At 38.1% G+C, this 27,555-nt stretch overlaps 1 protein-coding gene across 3 annotated transcripts in view; it reads right to left on the reverse strand.

Annotated features, from left to right (window-relative positions):
• The window catches only part of LOC150085771 (small G protein signaling modulator 1-like), a 744,108-nt gene that overhangs the window by 69,814 nt on the left and 646,739 nt on the right, over positions 1–27,555 (reverse strand). For all 3 annotated transcript variants that reach the window (XM_090374245.1, XM_090374244.1, XM_090374243.1), the window contains exons 22-23: positions 18,287–18,396; positions 10,659–10,755 (exon numbers count right to left, since the gene is read on the reverse strand). In XM_090374245.1, the coding sequence (XP_090230371.1) occupies positions 10,659–10,755; positions 18,287–18,396 (207 nt within the window). The remainder of the gene's footprint in view (positions 1–10,658; positions 10,756–18,286; positions 18,397–27,555) is intronic.

Raw genomic sequence — 27,555 nt, forward strand, 5'->3', positions numbered from 1 at the left:
AATCTATGCATTCAGGGAAGGTCCATATGAACTGGAGATGTGTAAATGTAACCCCAATTCACAAAGGAGGATCAAAGGGAGGTATTAGTAATTACAGACCTATTATCTCGATTCTGTTCTAGGGATAATAATGGAAACACTGACTAAACAAGTAATAAGGATAACCTAGACAAAAATGCATTTATACTGCTGCCGTCACAGGATGGATTCGTTAAGAGGCAGTCTTGTGTGACTGATATGACAGATATTTCAGATACTATGATGCAGTAAGGAAATGGATGCAAAGAATAATTTTGAAATCATATACTTAGATTTCAGAAAAGTTTTTGTCACTGTTCCCCATAAAAGACTCTCATAAAAATTGGAGTAGTGTGGCAGTAGAGGTAAGTTATTGCTATGGATAAAGTGAATAAAGAAATGGTTGAGTGGGAGAAGACAAATAGTGGGCACTGCTCCTCTTGGACTACTCTTATTAGTGAAGTTCCCCAGAATTCAGTGCTGGAGCTATTTGTTGCTTTCTATATTTATTAATGATATTGATGAAGGAATATTAGCATTAGCATTAGCATTAGCATTGGTAGAGGCATTTGATGCAAGAAAGCAAGCTTATGCAGCATCAGCCAAAAAAAAAAAAAAAAAAAACCACTTCCACTTCACCCCTCTGTTCGTTCAAAATACCTGTCCAGCTGAGCCTTAAACTTATTTAGGCTATCAACCTCCACCACAAGGGATGGAAGTCTGTTCCACCAACCAACCACCCGCTGGCTAAAGGCAAATTTCCGCACGTCTATCCTACATCTGTCTTTCCTCAGTTTGAATTTATGCCCTCTCAGGTGATTTTTCTGAGCTAGAGGAAGAATCCCATCAGCATTGAGCATGCTTAAACCATTCAAGGCTTTATACACCTCTATCAGATCACCTCGCTGGTGCCTAGTCTCCAGACACTGTAATTTGCAAAACTTAAGCCTTTCTTCGTAAGAGCACCCCTTTGTTCCATTCACTAATCTTGTTGCCCTTCTCTGTACTCGTTCCAGCAGCTCTACATCCTTCTTGAAATGAGGTCTCCAGACCTGTATACAGTACTCTAGGTGTGGCCTGACCATCGCCTTATACAATGGAATAATCACCTCCTTATCCCTGCTGGAAAAATTCCTGTATATCATTGACAATACTCCATGAGCTACTCTTTCAGCCCGTCTGCACTGCTCAGAGAACTTCATATCTGCCTGCACAACCACCCCCAAGTCCCTTTCATTCTCTACCACTGTCAGTGTAGTACCACAGAGTTGATACGTTGCTCTGGGGTTGCTGTTTCCCATGTGTAGTACTTTACATTTATCAATGTTAAACTTCATTTGCCACCTCTCAGCCCATCTGCTCAACCTTTCCAGATCCTGTTGCAGCAGCATAGTGTCAGTAGTGTCCTTGACAACCCTGCCAACCTTTGTATCGTCTGCAAACTTGGACATTAAGCCCGATATACCATCATCAATATCATTTATAAATACAGAAAACAATAATGGACCCAACACTGAGCCCTGAGGGACTCCACTAATAACATCAGTCCACGATGAGCAGTGTCCATTGATTACCACTCTCTGTCTTCTCCCCCTCAACCACCCCTTTATCCATAGCAGCAATTTGCCTCCAATGTCACACTGCTCCAATTTGTGTAGCAGTCTTCCATGTGCAACAGTATCAAAAGCCTTTCTAAGATCCAAGTATATAATATCAAAGTTATTCCCTGCATCCAGTTCTTTTGTGACTGCATCATAGTATCCAATCAAGTTGGTCAGGCAAGACTTCCCCTTAACAAAACCATGCTGTGTCTGAGCTATAACTGAAGTCTTGTCTAAATGATCCTGCAGTGCTTCTTTAACCAGTGCCACCATTAATTTTCCTGGAACAGAAGTTAAGCTCACAGGTCTATAATTACTTGTGTCAGCCTTTGATCCTCCTTTGTGAATTGGGGTCACATTTGCACATTTCCAGTCTATGGGTACCTCCCCTGAGTCCAAGGAAGCTCTCATAATTATGGCTAAGGGTTTGCTTACTTCCTTTGCTGCCTCCTTTAATATAACTGGATAGATCCCATCCACCCCGGGTGCCTTTCTTGTGTTTATCTTCAACAGTTTCTCCTCCACTTTACTCCCAGTTATTTCAAGATTCTGTAGCTTACTGCTAGAGTTGAATACACCTCTGGCATTCCCCTCGCTGAATAACTCCTCATGTGTGAATGTCGATGCAAAATATTCATTTAGTTTGTTAGCTACCTGAGCAGGATCATCAACACTTGACCCATCAATATCAAGTGGACCAATCTGATTCATCCCCTTCCTTCTAGAGTTTACATAAGTAAAGAACTCTTTGCTGTTTTTCTTTGCATCCCTTGCCAAGGATTTCTCGTAATCTGCCTTCGCCTGCCTAACCTCCTTTGTAACTTGGTTGCATATCAACTTGTATCTATCATAGGCTTCTGTGTCATGTGTTAATTTGTATGTATCCCATGCATTTTTCTTCTCTGCCATATGCCTCATTAGTTCATCTGACAACCATTTTGGCCTAAACCTTGAACAATATTTCTTAGTTGGTATGTAAAGCCTAGTAGCTTCCAAGATAAGTTCTTTGAATGCTTCCCATTTTGAATTTGCTGTTGGTAACATCATCAGTTGGTCCCACTGTATAGAATTTAAATACTGTCTCAGTCCATCGTAGTCGCCTTTACGGAAGCAATAACCCTTCCCTTTACCCCTAATGGTAGTTACCTCTTTGAGTAAATCCCACTTCAGCACACTGTGATCACTGCCACCTAGTGGTTCATTTATCTGCAGATTCTTAATGCATGAAGAATCACTGCTGATAATCAAATCAAGAGTATTACTCCCTCTAGTTGCCTCCCGAACATGCTGATGTAGAAAACAATCATCCAATAAATCCACAAAAGTCCTGCTAGTGTGTGAGTAACCAGCCCCCAAATTCCAGTCAATATCTGGGTAATTAAAATCTCTCATTATAAGACACTCTGATTTACTGGCCCACTCTATTTCCCTGTACAGTTCCTTATTATACTCATCAGAGTCATTAGGCCTATAGCACACTCCTACTCTCAATTTTGATCTCCCAATGTTTATGTCACACCAAACTGACTCCACACTGCACTGTCCAGCGATGTCGACTGGCTTCACTTCCTTGGTTTTTATGTGTTTCTTAACTAATAACATAACCCCTCCTCCCTTCCTATCCTGTCTATCCTTTCTGTAGACGTTGTACTCCCCAAATTGCAGTTCTGCATCCCTTATATCTGTGTGACACCACGTCTCTGATATCCCAACAATATCTGCCTTCGATGTTTTGAGCAAAACCTCAAATTCATTTACTAAACTCCTAGCATTGGTGTACACACAAGTATACCTGCACCTGTTTCTATTCTTAGCTACCCTAACACAACCCATGTGTTTACTTGTACCGCAATGGCTCCCAGCAGTCTCTGAAATACCATGCATCTTGTTTTTCAGGCTTCTGCTCATTCTAATAGAAGCAGTGCAAGAATCTCTTTCACCTCTGCCAGTGGCTACTGTCAATCTATTGGTCTTTGTCTCCCCCCAAGCTAGCAGTTTTCCGACCCACCTAACACTGCCTCGATAGCATCAGCAAATATTCTTGCAGGCTTAATGTCTAATATAAGGCTTAATGTCTAACTTTGCAAATGACAAAGGCTGTCAAAGTGTTTAGTGACAGTAAATATGCAGCAACAAGATCTAGAAAAATTAGGCAGATGGGCTGAAAAATGATAATTGAAGTTTAACATTGACAAATGCAAGATGTTAAACTTCATATGGTTAGCAGCAATCCCACGATAACATACTAGCTGTGTGATACCATACTGAAGGTAGTGGAAAATGAAAAAGACCTAGGGGTAAATATGCATCAGTTGTGAAATTCTCTGAGCAATGCATAAGGGATCCTAAGACAGCTCATGGGGTTTGTCATTGATATACAGGAACTTAGCCAACAGGGATAAGGAGGTGATTATTCCATTGTATAAGGCAATGGTTAGACCATGTCTTGAGTACAGCATACAGGTCTGGAGGCCTCATTTTATGAAAGATATGGATCTGTTGGAACTGGTGTAGAGAAGAGCAATGAGATTAATAAGGGGGAAACAAAAGGCTTCTTTGACCAGGAGAGGCTTCAGTTCTGCAAATTGCAGCATCTAGAGACTAGCACTAAGCTGGGGGGGGGGTGTTTAAGGCTTTGAATTGAGTAATCTGAATGCTTATGGCATCTTTCCTCTTGCTCAGACTACACACACACTCTCATGAGGTGGCATAAATTCAAATTGCTGAAGGATACTTGCAGGACAGAACAAACCTCTAGCTGGTATAGAGGAAGTCAGTAGTTTGAATAAATTCAATAAATTTGAATAAATTTTGAATAAATTCACCTGTTCATTCACTCCACAATTTGTGGAGTGGATGAACAGGTAATATGAAATGTTGTATTTTTTTTTTTTTGGCTAACGCTATATAAGCTTGCTTTCTTGTATAATTTTCACTAATAATACTAATACTAATGCAAAGAAATTGGCAAAAAGTAGGCAAAAAAGCTGTTAAACATATTCTCAATTTACCTGTGCTCAGCTTTTGAAAGTTTATGCTTGGTTAGATTTATCGTCAAAAAAAAATAATAAAATAAATAAAAAAAAATATCCAGGTTTCATGATAGGCAGCAATTATTTTGGCTGAAGGGCCATTGCCTTATCTCACTCCATGCCAACATGGGTTTTCTCTCTTCTACCTAGCATCCTTGTTTATACTTTATCTTTTATCACATCATTACCTCTGCTAAGAGGTGGTTAATGATAGAATAAAATTCACCAATACTACTAAGAATAATACTAAGAGAACAGTAACAACCAGCTGGGTCCTGGTGGTCATTGGACAAATTAGACAACTATTGTTTATGCAGACAAAAAATCTAATTGGAGATTAGATTTTTTGTTTAGAGATACCACTGTAGTACTGATGTTTCAAGAGCTCTTGCTATCACTATTCAGCAGTCACAAAGGCAAGAGGAATCACCTGTAGCCAATGTACCAGCATTGATCATGAACTACCTGCCTGCTACAGCAAACCAAATCCATCACAAATGTAAATTGAGAAAGAAGGATCATTCCCACTCTTAAAGAGATGCAAAATGCCCTGATTATCAGAAAGCTCTAGAAATCATAAAGGTGAAAACAAATTATGAATAAACAGCATAACAGAAATCAAATGCTATGCCTCTGGAATACTCCAAATTAATGTTTCCATTGCAGTTGATAACAATCTAAAATTATATAAGAGGAAAAAATTGCATGGTTGTTCAAATCTCTGGAGACCAGTGTCGGGTTACCATTATCGTGGCAAACCTGGACAATAACTAAGATAAAGAGGCTGTACAGTGCCCAAGCAGCTTGTGCAAAGCACAAGCTGAATGAGCAGTGTTTGGAAAATCCATTTACTCTCTATCTATTGTCAATGCAACAGAACCAATAATGGTATCCAGCCATACCTGAATTTTGTTGAAAATGTGCTCAGTCACTTAAGGAGACAAAATCTCATTAATACTAGGGACATAAGGTCTATACATCAGTAATACTAGGGATATAAGGTCTATACATCATTAGCCAACTGGACAATCTAAAACATTTAGTAACTCCAGAGGAGAATCCAACATTGACATAACTGTTGCCATTCCATCCCATCCCTGGTTAACAGGACCACAGACTGTACAATGCATCCAACATTGATCATAAGTGTCCACAACAGTATCACTTTACCTTCCTTCTAGCTGCACCAGGAATAGCTACAATCATTTTACTTCCAAAAATTCAAAGGCAAAGCATGCCAACTGTGGAGATTCACAGTATCGTTACTGAATGGGAAGTCCAAAATCTGGAACATCTTCCTGCAAATAAGCAAACTACCTATATTCAAGTGCTATCCTCAGGGCATCTACTGGATCCATGCCTAAAAAAGAAATGGCATGCTAATCATGTCCCATGCCATACAGAAAACTTCATAGCCTTGAGAATACAAACACATGCTGCCTGCTATGATTTTCAACAGAACAGATCCAGCCTTTCTGCTGAAAAGATGGAAGTTCTGAAGGAAAGATACAAGACACTATGAAATCTACATCCATCAAAAAGACTGTATGGCAGTCTTTTTTTTTGATGGGGTAATGAAATGAGGTAATATTGAACATGGGAATTATTCATAAATATAAACTTTCAATTTGCAAGACTGCACTGAGGGACTTAATCACTAAGCCTGGTCAAGAGTATAACATTGAGAACACATCTGTAAACTGACTATTCTATCCTGAAACTGGACACCGCTATCACTGAATCTACAGAACAACGTATATTAAATGCTGAAATCAAGTGTGATGAATGGTGTGGAGAACTCTGATGAATGTGATAAATAAATGATTTAAGGACTGGAGAGGCCATCTAACAGAATAAAATCTGGTAAATGCCCATGTACATTAAACTGGATGTCATTACAAATTTCTTTAACACTTGTCTCCATGAAAGTACCTCCCCTATCTTGTGGAAATTTGCTACACTAAAAACTCTCTTTAAAAGCCTGGACAAGCAACCTTCAGACTCATCTTTCTGCAGGCCAGTAGCCATAGTATTAGTAATGATATTAATATTGGTAGGTGCTAAATGATGCAATAAAGAGGCGCCTCCGTAGCCAGGTGGGAAGGAGCAGCAGTGGGTAGCACACGCTTCTTGATTAAACCGGGGTTCGAGCCCATCACCACCAAATATGGAGGGTGCGGAAAGGTCAGGGAATGACGACCGCATATCCCGGAGCAATATGGCCTTAGTTGCTAATGCTCCTAAAAACCAAATAACAAACAAACAAACATGCAATAAAACAAGCTTATATAGCATCAGTAAAAAAAAAACACAACACTTACTGCATCATCTGATCATTCCATCTAATAATTTTCTTGTTCTTCCATGAATTCATTCAAACTACCAGGTAATTGATTGTTGGAAGCCTCTTCCAACAATCAATTACCTGGCTAAAAGCAAACCTCTGCACATCTATCCTGCAACCATCCTTACTCAATTTTGAATTTATACCCCCTCATGTATGTAGTCAGAGCAAGAAGGAGGATACTATCAAATGAGTCATAATCCATTCAAAGTGCTAAACACCTTGATCAGATCTCCTTGCAGGTCTATTAATGTACCTAGTCTCCAGATTCTGCATTTGGCTTAATTGAAGCCTTTCTTGGTAATAGTGCCCTTTTGGTCCCTCACTGGTCTTTGCACCTGTTCCAACAGATTTGCGTTTCTCCTAAAATGAAGCATCCAGACCTGTATGGCTTAACCGCTTAACCATTGATTTATACAATGGGATAATCACCTCCTCATCCCTGCTGACAAAATTCCTGTATATCACTGATGAAACTCCAAGAACTGTCCTAGCAGCTTGCCTGTGCTGCTCAGAAAACTTCATACCTGATTACACAACTAACCCAGATCTTTTTTTTTCTTTCACTACTAACTTGAGTGTAGTTGTTAGATTTGTTGGTGCATCAGCAACTTAGGCTATAATGCACAACTGAATGTGGTACCACACAGTTAGTTTGTTTGTTTGTTATTTGGTTTTTAGGAGCATTAGCAACTAAGGCCATATTGCTCCGGGGATATGCAGTGGTCATTCCCTGACCTTTCCGCATCCTCCGTATTTGGTGGTCACGGGCTCGAACCCCGGTCTAATCAAGAAGCATGTGCTACACACTGCTTTTTCTGCCCACCTGGCTATGGAGGCACCCACACAATTAGTATGCTATTCTGGGATCTGCCTAATTTTTCTTGATCTTTTTGCATAACATACTTGATTACTGTCACCAACACCTTCATATCACCTGCAGCTTAGACATTATGCTTAATATGTCTTCATCAGTATCATTAATATAGAAAATAACACTTTCCCAGCATTCAACTTTGAGGGGGGGGGCTCCATTAATAACAATAGTCAAGGAGAGCAGCTCTCACTAACAACCATTTTCTGTCTTCTCACAGTCAACCATCACTTTATTCATAGCAACCACTTGCCCCTAATGCCACATTGATCATTGCTGGCATCATTGCTGTTGTTGAATACTCGACTATCAGGGGATCAGGAAATATATTGTGCAAGAAGAATAGGTGGAATAGGATCAAGGTAGTTAGCCAGGGGCAAAGGTTAATTATATCACAGAACAGTTATTAGCATTAGCATTAGTAGAGGCATATGATGCAAGAAAGCAAGCTTATTCAGCATCAGCCAAAAAAAAAAAAAAAAAAAACCCTCTCCCATTTCACCCCTCCGTTCGTTCGAAATACCTGTCCAGTTGAGCTTTAAATTTGTTTAGCCTATCAACTTCAACAACAAGTGATGGAAGTCGGTTCCACCAACCAACCACCCGCTGGCCAAAGGCAAATTTCCGCACATCTATCCGACATCCGTCCTTCCTCAATTTGAATTTATGCCCTCTGAGGTGATTATTCTGAGAAAGATGAAGAATCCCATTGGCATTGAGCATGCTCAAACCATTCAAAGCCTTATACACCTCTATCAGATCACCTCGCCGGTGCCTAGTCTCCAGACTCTGTAATTTGCAAAACTTAAGCCTTTCTTCGTAAGAGCAACCCTTTGTTCCATTTACTAATCTTGTTGCCCTTCTCTGTACCCGTTCCAGCAGCTCTACATCCTTCTTGAAATGAGGCCTCCAGACCTGTATACAGTACTCAAGATGTGGCCTAACCATTGCCTTATACAAGGGAATAATCACCTCCTTATCCCTGCTAGAAAAATTCCTGTATATCATTGACAAGACACCATGAGCTACTCTTGCAGCTCGTCTGCACTGCTCAGAGAACTTCATATCTGCCTGCACAATTACCCCCAGGTACTTTTCATTCTCCACCACTGTCAGTGTAGTACCGCAGAGTTGATACATTGCTCTGGGGTTACTGTTACCCATATGTAGTACTTTACATTTGTCAATGTTAAACTTCATTTGCCACCTCTCAGCCCATCTGTTCAACCTTTCCAGATCCTGTTGCAGCAGCATAGCGTCAGTAGTGTCCTTAACGACCCTGCCAACCTTTGTATCATCTGCAAACTTAGACATTAAACTTGATATCCCATCATCAATATCATTCATAAACACCGAAAACAACAACGGACCCAACACTGAACCCTGAGGAACTCCACTAATAACATTAGTCTACGTTGAGCAGTGTCCATTGATTACCACTCTCTGTCTTCTGCCACTCAACCATCCCCTTATCCATAGCAGCAATTTGCCTCCAATGCCACACTGCTCCAATTTGTGCAGCAGTCTTCCATGTGCAACAGTATCAAAAGCCTTTCTAAGATCCAAATATATAATATCAAAGTTATTCCCTGCATCCAGTTCTTTTGTGACTACATCATAGTATCCAATCAAATTGGTCAGGCAAGACCTGCCCTTAACAAAACCATGCTGCGTCTGAGCTATAACTGAATTCTTGTCTAGATGATCCTGCAGTGCTTCTTTAACCAGTGCCTCCATTAATTTACCTGGAACAGAAGTTAAACTAACAGGTCTATAATTACTTGTGTCAGCCTTTGATCCTCCTTTGTGAATTGGGGTTACATTTGCACATCTCCAGTCTATGGGTACCTCCCCTGAGTCCAAAGAAGCTCTCATAATTATGGCTAGGGGTTTGCATACTTCCTTTGCTGCCTCCTTTAATATAACTGGATAGATCCCATCCACCCCAGGTGCCTTTTTTATGTTTATCCTCAACAATCTCTCCTCCACTTTCCTCTCAGTTATTACAAAATCATCCAGCTCACTGCCAATGTTTACTTTACCTACATCATTCTCCTTCCTGAATAACTCCTCATGCGTGAATGTAGATGCAAAATACTCGTTTAGATTGTTAGCCACCTGAGCAGGATCCTCAACTGTTGAACCATCAATATCCAGTGGACCAATCTGATTCATCCCTTTCCTTCTCGAGTTCAAGTATGTAAAGAACTCCTTTCTGTTTTTCTTTGCATCCTTTGCCAAGGATTTTTCGTAGTCTGCCTTTGCCTGCCTAATCTCCTTTGTGACTTGGTTACAGACCAACTTATATCTATCATAGGCTTCCATGTCACCCATTAATTTGTATGTATCCCATGCATTTTTCTTCTCTGCCACATGTCTCATTAGTCCATCTGACAACCATTTAGGCCTAAACCTTGAACAATATTTCTAAGTTGGTATGTAAAGCCTGGTAGCCACCAAGATTAGTTCCTTGAATGCTTCCCATTTTGAGTTTGCTGTTGGTAACATCATCAGTTGGTCCCACTGTATTACTGTTAAGAGAAAAAAAAAAGGTGATATTGTTGAACATGTTGGTATAGTAATGACGTTAAGAATAGACAGTCTGAAAATTTACTTAACAGGTATATGGTAATGTTGAGAAGAAGCCATGAGTACATGATGAGAGCCTTGTGAACTAATTCAGCCCAAGGAGAGATTGTTAAAGGTTCATAGAGCAAAATTTTTCTTAGAATGGTCTATATATATATATTTTTTCTATTATAATATAAATAGACAATAGATATATTTACCTCTTTTGAAATCCAATAAAAACCAACGATAACAAAAATAAAAATGGGTATAGTCTCCATTTTGGTGCATCAGTTCAAACATTTCTGCATCGAGAATCTGATAAAAAAAAAAAAAAGAAATAAAATGAGTTGTATACATTACTTTCAAAAAATAAATGAATAAGCATTTCATTTAGTATATGTTAAAGAGTTTATAAGCAAAATGATTTTCAGCTATCATAATATATAACTATGAGCAAACTAGGTTTACTCTGAAATGCTCCAGTCTTATATTGTGGAAGCACTTAACCATGAATTGCCTTGAAATTAAACTATGCACTTGAAATAAAAATAACTGCTCCAAAGGAAAAAATATAATGTTATTTACTTAAAATGTATGAGAAAATGTTAAAATGCCAATTATGATTTGTTACATTTCAAGTTTCCTTTTGAGCATGCCAATTTGTTTTTCTCAACCATGCTGTTAATTTTGGAGCTCCATAATTTTTGGCAGTATTTCTGAATTAATCTTATTATATGGGTACAAAATTTCATAGCATTTGGTTCAGGGGCAGTGAAGCAATCAACATGTAAAAATCTATGGGTCTGTACACTATAGAACCATAGACCTAGCTTAGAAGGGCCACCACCATTTCTGGACTTGCTTGCTTTGATCAAAGGGTCCTAGAAACTGTACTATGGGACAGTTCAACTTTAGCTATCTGCTCATACATTTTTTACTTTTGCATAGAAATCAACATGCTACAGACCCCTTTAACAAGGCATGGTAGCAACAAGTCTGAGAGACAGGACACAAAACAAAACACTACTCTACATTTTGAAAAAAAAAAAAAAAATTCCACTGATGTCTTCTCAGGAAAGGGTGTTTCTGAATCATTCTAACTGCTGATTTCAAAAATCACTTCCATTTGTTTCCATCATGACACGTTCCTACAAAATTCATGAAAGAAAATCTGACTTTTCACAAAAAATTTCATTAATTTTGGCAGAATTTGTGCACTGATTTCATAACAAAATGCTACTTTTACCAGAATTTTACATTTAAATACATGCAGAAAACACCATTAAAAAGGACAGTACGGCAAAAAAATGTACTAGACACTCACCTGTCATTTTAAAAACTGTGATGGGTCAAATTTTAATTTCTTTTATTTTCTTGCAGATCCTTCTACTTTACATCCCTCTTCAGCATCTAGCAATAGTCAGCCCTCATGTTAACGTTCCACCTCCCTAGTACCTCCATCTCCAGGTCTTTAATGTCCTAGTGAACTTTCTCACCCTGTTGTTCACAACACTTTCTAGATTTTTCTGGAGAATTAGTTGATATGGAAATGTAAAAACTGTGCCTTTCCACTCATGTTGCACCCAGTTTCTTGAAGTTTGGCAACATATTTTCAACTATATTCTTGTAGTCTGGAACCTTGTTGTTCCCTAAGGAGTTCTCAACAACTGACTTGAAGCTAATCCATGCCTATTTTTCTGTTCTATTCACAGTACTCTCAAAATTCCAGTCCCTCATCATTTTGTGAATTGGAGGTCCAACAAAAATATCTTGTTTTAGTTTCTCTTGGGTGATCAACAGTAATTTAGTACAAAGGTAGTTGAAGCAGGGACCCTTCCTGAGGTAAAGCTTTCAAAAATTGAGAAAGCTTTACCTTTTCACAAACATTCAAAGCTTTACCTTTTCACAAACTTTCATCAAACCCAGTTTGATATGCAAGGGTGAAAGGAGGACAGTTTTGGATCTACTTGTGGTTATGAACTATGTTCTTTGATCCAGGCAACAAACTACCCTTCTTTTGCCAAACCTTGACATCTCAGTGCTTACTCCTCCTGACTGTCCTATATACTTTTTGTGTGTAGGCATTTTTGTATAGCCAGACTCTGTCCAAGTAACATGCCTATCACTTTAAAGTCAGTTCTTCATACTTAATATTTACCAACAACTTCTTCACGTTCTCATGTTTCTTTCAAATGCATAGAGCGAGCTACTGGAGTTGACTCATATTTATTTACATGGTTGAGATACATACTTTTGAGACATGGGTTTGAAGTAGTTAAACTGACAGTTTGCATAAATTCAAAGGTCAAGTGGATAGTTACCTGTGTGAGGAGGGAAGCATATAATTTTGCTTCCTTGCACCATGGCAAAAACTATTACTATTATGTGTAAGCATGCTTCCCAGATATACATCAATAGTGAGATCTCAACATGCAGCACCAGTATTTCTGATAACAAAAGCAATGATTTCATTATGGCAAAGATCATATAAGCATGAATGCAGAATTGTTAAAACTAAAATCTTCCCAAATAATTTTTAATCCATAGCTAACCTTTTTTGGTTAACAAATTATGTTAAAAATAATGTTATAAAACAGATATTTGGTAAGTACTATTCAAAGAAAACTGCCTTCCCAAAAGAGTTACATATATACCATTATGGTTTAGTAAGTTAAAGTCATTATTCCATAATACTGAAATATCCATCAATATTGACCAATAGTTAAACTGGGTAAAAAATTTCATATTCCTGCTGCTTTATCAAATGGCAATGCTATTCTGTTCACACAGAATGCTGTGTACCGTATCGAATGCTCTGGGTGTTTTCCTTTTATCAAGGCTCCACCCATTGTAATTTAACAGACAGACTTATAATCATGTAAAATCAATTGAAGCTGGTTTCAAATTGGCCCGGCATTCAGTAGCTTTAAATTTAAAACTGACTTTAAAATCTCCTTTTTCCATTCCACTAAACTCTCAGGGGCTAGCCTCCTTTCTGGCTTAGTCAGACCAAGGGCAGCTGTGCCAATAAATAAGTAGTCATGGCTATCAGGAAACAACTTTCCTTGTGATCGCTGCTTCCTGTTAGAAAAATAGATAATCACAAACATAGAAAATCTTACAAAATGGTATAAAACAATAGGATGTTACCGTAACCAAAATTTTCTATAAATGTATTCTTTGCATTCTGTAATACGTAAGTGAATGTTCTATTGAAAAAAGGAAATAAGATACACTGTTTATTATATTTACTTGACACTAATAATTTTATGCCAAAATAAGGGATCCAACAATAGAAAATTAAGTTTTTTCTTGGGGCTGCCCAAAATCTTGACATTCCGATTGTATTTAAAAAAACAAAGTTAGAGTCCATATCTCAAAAAATGTTTGCGATAAAAAATGTTTTTCATGTAACCAAAACGGCTGTTAAAAACATAAAATTTTATTTGAACACATGGAACATGTACGTTGCAGTTAGGTTTAAAAGAGTAAGAGATTACCTCAATCTTTTGGGTAGAATGCTTCCAGTCGATGCTCAACTGGAAGAATTCTACATTCTAATAAAAGGTCCATAATATTAACCAGTTCCTTAATGCTCACAAATATTCTACTTCTGAACCCACCTTAGACTTAGAAATTGATATACTAACCAATAGGATTTTAAATAGGGGCTATCCACTTTCCATTATTAATCAAATCAGATTACAAGCCAAAAATAAGTCAGAAAATACGATACCTATTAATGAAACCAATAAAAAATACTTTATTTCTATTCCGTATATCGAACAACGGTATAGGTAAAAGGTAAAGGTAAACTGCAGCCATTATCAACCCACTGCAGGATGGAAGCCTCCTCAACAATTCATGCTGAGGGAAATGGACCATAATCTGCCACGCTGGTCAAGTGCGGGTTGGCAGATCGACCGTATTTAGCAGTCAGGGGCTTGAACCCCGGTCTACCTAAAGAATGTGTGCTACTGCACTCCCGCTCCTGACCACTCGGCTACGGGTGTATAGGCAACTCAATAAACTCTTTAAAGATACAGAATTCAAAATTGTAGCCAGGCCTATGCAGAAACTCCATAATATATTGAGAAATCACACAGTTCTTCCTTCTCTCTCGATACAAGTAAATGATCTTATATACAATATTTCTTGTGGTCAGTGCGATTCATTGCATCAAGGGTTGACTCGGTGTACTCTCGACTTGCGCGTGAAACAACATGCTGCTTCCATCTGCACATTGCGTGCAAATGCATTGGAATTGGCATTGGCATTTCATGCCGTCAATGAAGGTCACATATTCCTTTTTAATAAAGTGGAAATCTTAAACATAATTACATAAAATTATTGATCGCTGAGACCCTTGAAATGAAGGTTCACTCAAATTCTATCGTGTGCCATCCTTACCTAATTTCGGATTTCTGGTCTTTTTTTTACTCATACGCCAATACAAATAACCTCTGCATTTAAGAACTTAAAACACACACACACACACACACACACACACACACACACACACACACACACACACACACACACACACACACACACACACACTTTATGCCTCTTGGTAAGAGGATCCCTTCATTCCCCTCACCAATCTTGGTTATGATGTGGTTACAAAGGTTGGGGGCTTTCAGCTTTTGATTCTGTTGTGCGTTGGATCGGTCATGTCTCTACGAGTGAGAGAATTCATTAATGTCTTTTTATCCATTTATTTTATTTTATTCATTTATATTTGGAAATGCATCGACTGGAAGCATTCTATGCAAAAGATTGAGGTAATCTCTTACTCTTTTAAATATAGTTACAACGTAGAAGCTATTAAGCTTAGCAGCTCCGTGTTTTTTACAATTGCAGTCATGCAAACACTATATGATAATGTTAGTATTTTATGTCATATTAATGAATAAACAACCCACACTTTATGTATATACTTGTATATATTCAGTCTGGTTATCGATCTGTTGCTGTTCTTTCTGAAATTCCTTGATGATCCTATATATGCCAATATGTGCTCATCCAACTATACACTCCCATCTTCTATGCCAAGCTGCAACACTGTTTTGGGTGCGTGGAATTTCCAGTTGAATGGAATCGTATATGGACCATAATGTTGGGAGAAATAATGGTGGAGCACGAATTACCATACCATTACCCACATACCATCTAATTATTCCATATACATAACTATCTTCAAACCACTTATCACATCACTAGCTTCCCTTGGTAAATGTGGCTTCAGAACATTAAATGCTTGTGGTATCTCACCAGAAGGAATACACGGCAAGGCATACAAATGTCAAAGAAGCAAACTAAATTCTTCATCGGTGCCGTACTGAGATGCCAGTCCACTTGCTTGAATTTTTCTCCAAACACATTGTCCCAGGTGGAAAAACCCTTATTAGACCTTATTAGTCATGTTAAGTAACTCACCTCTGGAGGCATTTATTGCAGCTAATTCCAAGTCAGTTAATATGGCCTGTGATCTCAATTCGATTTCATTTTCTTCGGTAAAGTCAATCATATATCATCATTCTTCTCTTTCTCGGTGATTCTCTCTCTCTCTCTCTCTCTCTCTCTCTCTCTCTCTCTCTCTCTCTCTCAGAGAGAGAGAGAGAGAGAGAGAGAGAGAGAGAGAGAGAGGTAATTCAGAATTTTTTTTTTTTGCCTTGGTCAGCATAAGCCTCAGGCTTCCTTGCACCATAAGGCTAATAATAATAATAATAATAATAATATCTTGAAACAAACGTTTATAATTTTCTTCACTCTTATTTGTCAGCAACACAAACTAAGGGAAGATTGTTGTTGTTTGGTTTTTAGGAGCATTGGCAACTAAGGCCACATTGCTCTGGGATATGCGGTGGTCATTCCCTGACCTTTCCGCATCATCCGTATTTGGTGGTGACGGGCTTGAACCCCGGTCTAATCAAGAAGCATGTGCTATGCACTGCTGCTTCTTCCCACCTGGCTATGGAGGCGTCCCCTAAGGGAAGAATTAGATAGTTTTCATTACTGACCGGTGTACTGTATATAATTGATAAAAAAATTGTGGGCACGTTTTAAATGTACCATCCATAATCCAATATTGAGCACATGATAGGTGTTGAATATTTACTTTTGTTGTAAATAGAAGAATTCTTTCCTCTCCCACTGCAGAATCTTTAACAAGAAATCCCATTTTATTCTTCTTCTTCTTATTATTATAATGATAATAAAAAAATGGGATATTATTTTCTATTACCCCTTTCAAAATATCCTGCCGAGTCCATGGTCATGCCTAATGTACTTGTCAAAGAAATCTGTGAAAGTACAGCTAATAACAAATACCTGTATAATTACAGTTTTAGCTATGCTAATGATATTTATGACAAATGTTATGCAGCTGCCAAAATACATTACTCTAAATTTTCATATTCTGAAAGTATTCTTATTTCAAGTTTTTTATCTTTAGAATTTCAATGCTATACTTATAATTATTGCTCAAACACCCTATACAAATACCAAAATTCGACTTGAAAAATTACCAATTAAATGCAATTAAGTCATTTTTATTTGCAATTGCATTTTAAAACTGTTTGTTTCTGTAACAGAAAACATAATCTTCAAATTTAGAGAGGTATTTGTTAAAATTTGTTATATTTTATATCTTTCTATACAAAATTAATCTAAGGTAAATATTTACTTACTAAAAAACTAATAAATATATAGAATTATATTCATATATTTTTACAATATAGTAGATACTGTCGGGATTTTCAGCTGTTGGGATTCTGGGCTGTCGAGATTTTGGCTGTCAGGATTTATTGGTCAGACCCGTTTTATCTAATATTGCCACAAAGAAAACCACTGCAATCGGAGACTCCTGTTCTAGAATATATATGTACTGGAGCTTTTCAGTTACCTGAGTGCCGGATATAAAAAAAGGTTTTACTGTACCATGTCAAAGGGTGTCATATCAGTTAAATGTGGTATGATCCACTAATATTGAATCAGATTAAACATTTTTTTCACACTTTTGCACACTTTCACACTTTCACTACTTTTGCAACACTAGGTTGAATAATAGAGGCAACACTATAAATTCTTGGCTCACCCCACTGGACTCCTGAATGGCCTCAAGTGATCTTTAACAACAAAATCAGCCAATGGACTCCTTGACCCTCCCACCACGGTGGCAGACTTAGTGGTACAGTAGTTATGCCACTGCCAAATAAACTTACATCTGGTATTGTGGAAACAGATAACTTCAATAGGTTTAAAGGATTGGATAAATTTTTAAGGGATAGGCAAATTTTTTTTTTTTTTTTTTTTTGGTAGTTGGCGCATAGGCTTCTGTGGCCATAATGCACCTCCCAAGGTTTTTTTGCAGTACTTTGATCCAAGCCCGAGGCGGGAATCGAACCCGCGACCTTTGGGTTGCCAGGCAGGCACTTTACCCACCCGGCTAGCCCGATCGGCGATAGGCAAATGAAGAAGATATATACTGTATTTTTTTTAATGGCTGATGCTGTATAAGTTTGCATCTTTGCCTCTACTAATAAGTACTAAAATTCACTACTGATTTAAGTTACAGTTACTTAATTTGCTGGTTTAATTTTTCCAATATTAAACCAGCAAGTTAACTATTGTTCTTTTTTAATTTTGGAAAAATTAAACAAGAACAATATTGATGAACAAAGACCTATCCAGTATAAGATTTAAGCAAATCAGTTCCTCTTTAACTGATAAAAATATACAAACATTACCTGTATCAGTGATCTCATATTGGCAAAATGAGTATCCAGTATAAGATTTAAGCAAATCAGTTCCTCTTTAACTGATAAAAATATACAAACATTACCTGTATCAGTGATCTCATATTGGCAAAATGAGCATCCATAGCACCTCCATGTGGAAAATTGGCTGCCATTCTTTTCATGAGCTCACAAAAGCAGCTGTAAGTTAGCACCTCTATGGAAAAGAAACTTTTATAAAAGAAGTTCCAACTTAAATTAATCAAACTACTAATTTTAAAATCAGAGATATTATTATTTCAAATGGTTTCACTGAAATGGAAATAAGGAAAGAATTTAAAAAAAAATAAAATAAAATAAATAAAAATACTTCCTTATTACCTGAAAACTTAAGAGAATAAACTAATTATGAGCATGCCCTGTAACAGGATTAAAGCAGGGAAATGTTGTGGCTCGGAGGAGAACTGAAGGGGCAGTTCTCCTTTGAATTATAGCCTTACAAAATGTGCTACTTGCGTGATGTTTGTGAACTATCTTGAATGGGACTTGAAACAGACAAGGGGATGTCTTTTTGTGCATGTGTTTGGTGCGAACAGTATGATGAAATTAGGTGCAATGCAAACTCAGGAGCATTTGATGCTCTATGGTGGCCAAAATCTTCTGCTAAACCTGTACAGATACATTAGACTATCTCAATAATACAATTATCATGGTAAGGACTAGGTCAAATTTCATAGTATGTAACTAGAGGATGCCCCCAAGGGCTCCTTCCTTGGACTCTTCTTTTGGTTTATTGTGCTTGATGAATTTCTATCAATGGACATAGAACTATTAGACAGAATTGCCTATTCAGATGACATTGTCCTAGTCATATAAGCAGACAGCAGGGCTTGCCTGGAAACATAGGCAAACTATGCCCTAGACAAGCTACAATGTTGGGCTCCCACCCAAAAATTTTTTTTTTCAAGTGAAAAGACTAAGTTCTGAAAGGCTCCTTACAAAGACGCCCCAGCATAAAGATAAACGGTACAACCAGTGGTGTGCTGGAGCAGGCTCATGCGAGCAGGTTGTTAAATTTTCAAGAATTTTGCAAGCCAGTTGTTAAACTGACAATCCACATTGACTAGTGGCATTTGGGCTATAAGCCTGTATATGGTGACATGGAAATCCAGCCGGGGGGGGGGGGGGGAGCACTTATTTCGGCACCCTTTGTAGGAATTATCTCGGCTAGCAATTTTACAAGAATATTATTTCCAACAAACTGCCTCAGTCCCATCACGTTTTTCAAGCATTGTTAGTCTGCTGAGGGTGAAAATTACCACAGTGAAATTAACTAATTATTTCTATAATTTCTTTATACATAAACAGAAGTGTTTTCTTTGATGTCCCAACTTTAAAATTCAGAAAAATCTATTAAATAATTTGCAAACAGCAAAAATGTACATTCAAGTATGCATTTTCTAATTATCCCCAAGAAAAACAATCAGGCGTTAACCTTGATTACAGAACACGTCACTGAATTTGTAAGAATTTCGTGCATGTCATGTGTGCTCAGCCTCTAGCTAAAGGGAATTACAAGTTCCAAGGAGCAGTGTGACACGGAAGGCTCTGTCATTCATGAGCAAGATATAGGGAAAAAAAAAAAGAAAAAAAATTGCACACAACTGTTCCTTGGCATAAGAAACATAACAGAAAGAATTGCAATGAATTATTTTTGAAAAACGAAATGATCGTACTTCCTTTCTTCAATGTGTATTGTATGCAGTGTGGGATTAAGACACAGGCTAGTAGGGTCCTTGCCCAGGGTGCCAAAAACAGAAGAACAATGGAGGCAAGAAATATATATATCCTTAGTAAGAGGGTGCTTAAAAACCTTTTGGCCCAGGTTGTGAAAATACATTGGTCTGGCTCTGATTGTATGTACTAACACAAAATTAAGGAAATTAAAAAAAAAAAAAAAGAGGGTGAAAATTACCACAGTGAAATTAACTAATTATTTCTATAATTTTTTTATACATAAACAGAAGTGTTTTCTTTAATGTCCCAACTTTAAAATTCAGAAAAATCTATTAATTAACGTGCAAACAGCAAAAATGTACATTCAAGAATGCATTTTCTAATTATTCCCAAGAAAAACAATCAGGTGTTAACCTTGATTATAGAATACATCACTGAATTTGTAAGAATTTCGCACATGTGTGCTCAGCCTCTAGCTAAAGGGAATTATAAGTTCCAAGGAGCAGTGAGTGATGCGGAAGGCCCTGTCATTCATCAGCATGATACAGGAAAAAAAAAAAAGGAAAAAAATTGCACACAACTGTTCCTTGGCATAAGAAACATAACAGAAAGAATTGCAATGAATTGTTTTTGCAAAACGAAATGATCATATTTCCTTTCCTCAATATGTATTGTATCCAGTGCCGGATTAAGAAACCGGCGGCACCTCCTTAGCCAGGTGGGCAGGAGCAGCAGTGCTTGGCACACGCTTCTTCATTAGATCGGGGTTCGAGCCCGTGACCACCAAATACGGAGGATGCGGAAAGGTCAGAGAATGACCACCGTATATCCCCGGAGCAATATGGCCTTAGTTGCTAATGCTCCTAAAAACCAAATAACAACAACAACAACAAGACACAAGCTAGTAAAGCCCTTGCCCAGGGGGGGGGGGCAAAAACAGAAGAACATGGAGGCAAGAAATATATATATTCTTAGTAAGAGGGTGCTAAAAAACCTTTCGGCCTGGGATGCAGAAATACCTTGGTCTGGCTCTGATTGTATCTACTAACACAAAATCAAGGAAATTAAAAAAAAAAAAAAAAAAAGCTACACTTGATATGGAAAAAACTAGTGTAAAACTGATAACACTGCAATGTGCATTTAATACAAGAAAGGTTTGTTTTATTGCAATTGTTTTTAGGTAACAATATCGGTACAGCACGTTTTCGGAATGTATATTTTTTCTTCTAATGAGATTTACAGAAAATATTTCTATTGATAGCTGTGTTATAAACTTCTAAAACTGCGTCAAAGGAATTTCGCACGAACATTTGTAAAATCAAACAGTGATGTAACCAGGATTTTTTGTCAGACATTCACAAAAAAGGAGTTAATTGCCTAATGCTAAACTACCTGTTATTTTTGGTTTTAAATATGTGTCTGTATTACAAAAACATTATATTACACATGTAAATAATAATAGCAAACTATTTTATAAATGATTATTTTATTAATATATTTAGTAATGTATTCCTTACATATACATATGATATGTTGTATAAAATATAAGCAATATAATTCCAAAAATAAACATGTAAAACAAAATGGTCTTTGAGGTTGTCACAGACATTCTCTCAGATGCCAGACAAGCTGTACTTGCTACCCAGGAGTCTAAAATGCTGATGGAACTGATATTGGGGTGACATTCAAGTCAAGTGGACCCAATTTCAGTGAAGTCATAGAAGGATGGCTTCAGGGCAGGAGGCAGAGGGTTGTGATAAATGGCTATTCCTCAGATTGGGTTGATGTAAGAAGTGGGGTTCCCCAAGGATCAGTATTAGGACCACTGTTGTTTTTAATTTTCATAAACGACATTGATGAAGGGATAGAGGGCGTGATGTCTAAATTTGCAGATGATGTTAAAATTGGGAGAGTAGTTAATGATCACTGTCAAGCTGAGCTTCTTCAGAGAGACCTAGATAGACTTCAGGAATGGTCAGAAAAATGGCAGCTGTGCTTTAATCCAACAAAGTGTAAGGTATTACACCTGGGAAACAGTAATCCCAAAATAACTTATTCACTTGGTGGAGTTCAACTAAAGCCAGTACTGGAGGAAAGGGACTTGGGTGTTACGATACGGTCAGACATGAAATTCTCTGAGCATTGTAAACAGGTTGCAAGGAAGGCCCATGGTGTCCTATCAATGATCTATCGAACTTTTGCAAGTAGAGAAAGGGACGTGATAATCCCATTATATAAGGCTTATGTTAGACCACACTTGGAATACTGTGTTCAAGTATGGAGACCGCACCTGAAGAAAGACATCGAGCTTCTTGAAAGGGTGCAAAGAAGGGTAACTCGCCTGGTGAGATCGGCAAAAGGGCGTCCTTATGAAGAAAGACTTCGAATATGTGGGTTGCAGAGTTTGGAAACTAGACACCTTAGAGGAGATTTGATTGAGGTGTTTAAGGCTCTGAGAGGCATCAGTAAAATGAATGAGGACAAAATTTTCAAGATTATAAATGATGCTAGAACTAGGGGACATAAATTCAAGTTACGGGGGGAAATGTTTAGATTGGATTTCAGGAAGTTCTATTTTAGCCAGCGAGTTATAAATTACTGGAATAAGTTGCCTTCATGGGTGGTAGAGGCCGACAGTTTGGGGAAATTCAAAGGTCATCTGGATAGTACTTTCGGGTAAGGGAAGCACATAGGATGATAGGTTTAATTTCCTTTTTATTTATTTTTTATTTTATTAATTATTATTATTTAGTTATTTATTTTTATTTTTTTGTTTTTATCATTGTTTTGTTCGGATTTATTTTTTTTAATTTTTTTTTTTTTTTTTTTTTTTTTTTTTTTGGCTGGTGCAGCATAAGCCATAGGCTTTCTTGCACCATGCGGCCGTTACTAATACTAATACTAATACTAATACTAAGTCCGGACGGTCTGTGACAGCCAAATCCTCTGCTTGCACCTTCACAATGGTGGGACTGTTAGTAATCCTGGTTATAACCTCCATGCACCAGCACACTGTGGGTGACCACCCAGGTGTGAACAAACACAAGCAGGGGTGGAGGTGTGGTGCCCACACCACATCGAGGAATGGCACCCCTCTGTGTCACCAGGCAATACTAGGTGGTAGATGACTCATCAACCAGTGCAATACCATTACTTTGCTTATTGGAGGCTTGAAGTGGTGGTGGTTGTTTTTTTTATTTTGGTTTTTAGGAACATTAGCAACTAAGGCCATATTGCTCTGGGGATATGTGGTGGTCATTCACTGACTTTTCTGCATCTTCCGTATTTGGTGGTCATGGGCTCGAATCCCGGTCTAATCAAGAAGCGTGTGCTACTCACTGCTGCTCCTGCCCACCTGGCTACGGAAGCGCCACTTGAAGTGGTGGAATCCATGTTTAGTCTCCAGAGCTAAGTTCTGGTCAACCCTTCCCCATCTCTTCCATCATGCAGTATGAATGATGACTTTTGAGGTTATGATGAACATCATGGTGAGATCAAATCTCCCTTACATTTTGAGGGTACAGTTCTAAAATAGTATTCGCAGGCCAGCCACTAGTTAGTACAGCGGACTAAACCTATTGGTAACTCTTTAGGAGGCTTCCGGATCAGCTACTGTATAATCTTGCTGCCTCTGACTGGAGGGAGTCCGAGTAGTTTGTATGCGGGTGGCACTGTCGAGGCCACATTATGTCAAGGATCTGGGTATATTCTTACCATGTGTATTACGCCATACCCAAAAATTTCATTACTTCATACAGCATGTCCTCCAACATTTTCTTACTATTGAATACATCATGAATTGTCAAACTAATAGAGTAAACTTATTTGCAAAAAGATCTAAACCTCACAAACATTTCCTAGATCATTTCACAAATATACGTGGTCTCGATTCTAATCTCAACGATGTGCATCTCCACTTGCGGTCTGCCAAACCTCACGTACTTTTTCTGACAGAATCTCAGTTATTGGTTGATTCAACCACTGCTCATCTCAGTTGCCCAAATTATTTGCTGTATGATTTCTTTCGCCTCAAAGGAGGTACTTGTGCTTATGTCTGTTCCGATATTCTCTGTCAGAGACGTGGTAATTTGGAATCTCCTCTTTTCGATCTTCTTTGGTTTAAAATCTCTCTATCTCATCGGGTCAAATTCATCTATTGTCTCTACCGTTCTCCCATCTCCACTAATCAGTTGGAGCTCTTTGACTTCCTCTCTTTGCAACTTGACTTTCTCCACTCCAACTTTCATAACAGTGAGGTAATTTTCCTTGGTGATTTTAATGTTAACAACTCCAACTGGCTTCCGTTTTCTAGTCACATCGGCCCAGCTGGTTGAGATGCTGAGGCTTTTGCAATTACTAATGACCTTGCACAGAATATTCATTTACCTACAAGAATACCGGACAATCCTAACCATGCAGCCAACATGCTTGATCTTTTTCTCACAACCAACCTTTCTAAGTACACGGTCGAAGTGAGTGGTCCTTTAGGCACCTCAAATCATGACTTGGTGATTGTCTCTTCTCCAATGGAACCTTTATCTCATGGCTATTCCCAACCTCGTATTTGATGTTAAAGTTTGCGAAGATCGTGCCAGTGAAATTATTCTTGTAGGAATGGAATCCTTTATCCCACATTATACTTTAAAATATCATTCTATATCGAAAGCTCGGTTTTCCAATAAATGTGACAAGGCCATTCAAGAAAATAATGTTGCATATCGTAATTGGCTTCTTTCCAAATCTTCAGTTTCATTTTCTGCCTATACCAAAGCTCGCAATAATTGTAAAGCAGTTATTAATCAGTTCAAACTAGATTTTGAACAGACTAAGAGTAGAAAATTTGCTTCTTGCCCTAATGGTAGCCGAGCATTCTGGTCTCTTGCCAAAGCTATTGGCCGCAACTTTTGCCCATCTCTGCTCCCACCTCTGTCAAAACCAGATGGTTCTGTTGTCACTTCAGCCAAGGATAAAGCTGACCTGCTAGCATCCCATTTTTCTTCCAACTCCTGTATTAATGATCTTGGTAACCACCTCCCACCAACTGTTTGCCAACTGTTTTTCCCCAACACGCTCCATTCAATGCCTCCTGTGGTCTATTCCAAAGATGAAAGCTAAAAAGGGTGACAAATCCCTCCCATCCAATTATCGTCTCATTGCAATTACTTCTACTCTTTCTAAATTAATGGAGAAATCAATTAACCACCAACTCTTAAACTACCTACAAACCTTCCGTCTGATCAATGATTGCCAGTATGGATTCTATCAATATCGATCCACTGGTGATATTCTGGCTTATGTAACCCAATTATGACAGATTCAATGGAAAAGTTCGGGGAAACACATGCAGTTGCTCTTGACATCTCAAAGGCTTTCGACCATGTTTGGCATAAAGGTCTCCTAAGCAAACTTCCATCTTATGGTTTGCCAACTGTTTTTTGTAATTGGTTATCCAGTTTTCTCTCTGATCGCTCAATGAGGGTGATGGTAGATGGCTGTCTGTCTTCTAACTTTTCCACTAACGATGGTGTCCCCCAAGGTTCAGTTCTTTCCCCCACTCTTTTCCTCTTGTATATTAATGACCTTCTTCCATTGACTGGAAATCCTATCCATAGTTTTGCCGATGATAGCACATTGCATTCCACTTTCCATTTTGAGAAACCTTTGCTCAATCAGCTTCAACTTCTCGAATATCCGCTACTAATTCCTTAAATGCAGATCTGAAGGTAATTCTCCAGTGGGGCAAAGACAAATTAGTTGATTTCAACCCTTCTAAAACTCAGCCTTGTCTTATATCTCGCAAAAAGGATTATTCTGCTCCTATGCTTATATTTGGTGACACTCCGATTTCTAGGCAAAAAGATGTATCTCTTTTGGGGATTACCCTGACTTCTAATCTCTGTTGGCAAAAGCACATTACAAATTTGCTTCCTCTGCATCTAAAAAACTTGGTTTTCTGTTTCACTCTCAGCGTTACTTTTCTTCTAAACAGCTGTTCACTCTGTACAAATCGCAAATCCGCCCTACCATGGAATATTGTTCCCACAACTGGGGGAACCTCGCCCAAAACCTCTCTCAGGCTTCTAGATTCGATTCAGAAGAGGGCAGTTAGGTTAATTAATGACTCCTCTCTGACAGAGTCTCTCCATTCACTGTCTCATGCATGCCATTTCTACTGATACTTCCATGGGCACTGTCCTTCTGAACTGGCTCTCTCTCTTTCAAAACAGACTGAACACGTGCCGCCACCAGCCAACGTCCAGTTACTGTCCAACTTCAAACTCACAGAACCAACTTTTTATTTCCTAGTTTATTCATTCAACTGCCTTTTCTGGAACAACCTTCCTTCATACGAATTTCCTGAAAATTACAGTCTACAGAAGTTCACGTCTAATGTCAACAAATATCTTCTTTAATCTTCTCAATCTCCAACCCAAGCACGGTCGTCATCATCATCAGCCATTTTCAATCCACTGCAGGATGAAGGCCTCTCCAGCAACTTTCCAGTTCCTTCTGTTTTGAGCACTGGCCATCCATTTACTACCCACAAACTCACGAATTTCATCTATCCATCTCCGCCTTTGTCTTCCAGGTTTTCTTCTAGCTCCTCTTGGATACCATTCTGTTATTTTCTTAGTCCATCTGTCATCATGTTTTTGAGCTGTGTGTCCTGCCCAAGACCATTTTAGTTCTTTAATTTTGATAAGAGTGTCCTTTAGTTGAGTTTGCTGCCTAATCTATGTGTTTCTCTTCTTCTTATCTAACAGTCTGATCCCCAATATAATTCGTTCCATTCTTCGCTGTGTAGTTCTCAGCTTCTCTTCCATTCTTTTGGTGAGTGCCCAAGTTTCACTTCCATAAGTCATGGTGGGGAGTATACATTGGTTCGTTATTTTACGTTTCGGACAAACTGGGACTCTTCAGTATGTGACTATATTTTCTGAATACTATCCATCCAAAATTTATTCTTCTCTTGACTTCTAGCCATTTATCATTATTACAGCTAATAACTTGTCCCAGATAAGTATATGACTCCACCTTTTCAATTACTGCTCCTTCAATCATTATTTCTCTTTCTGTGGCATACTTGTTCATCATTACTTTTGTTTTAGCCATATTCATCTTTAGTCCAAAATCCTTACTAGCTGTGTATAACTGATTAAGATTTTCCTCTAATTCTTTGGGATCATGGCTTATGACCACAATGTCATCTGCAAATCGTAAATGGTTTAAGAGATATCGTGTCTCCTCGTCGAACTCCTTTCTCAATTTTAAATTTCCTACTGTCTTTGTCTAGTCTAATAAAGGAGGTAGCACTCTCATATATTTTCTTCAAAATCATAATATATGGGGTATCTATGCCTTGTCTTTCCAGTGCCTGAAACATTGCCTTATGCTGTATGGAGTCAAATGCCTTTTCATAATCCACAAATGCCAGGCATAATGGTGTTTTATATTCATTTGCCTTCTCCATTAGCTGTGATATTACGTGAAGGTGATCCATAGTTGAGAATCCTGTCCTAAAGCCAGCTTGCTCTTTTGGTTGGTTCTCATGAAGTATTCTCATAAAGTATTCTTTCTAATCTGTTAGTAATGTGGTAATCTTGAAATAATGTCAAGTGGCATGAAGTAAGTTAGTAGA

The sequence above is a fragment of the Mastigoproctus giganteus genome, chromosome 5, assembly GCF_048544385.1.
Source record: "Mastigoproctus giganteus isolate SK-2022 chromosome 5, ASM4854438v1, whole genome shotgun sequence".
NCBI lineage: Eukaryota > Metazoa > Arthropoda > Arachnida > Uropygi > Thelyphonidae > Mastigoproctus > Mastigoproctus giganteus.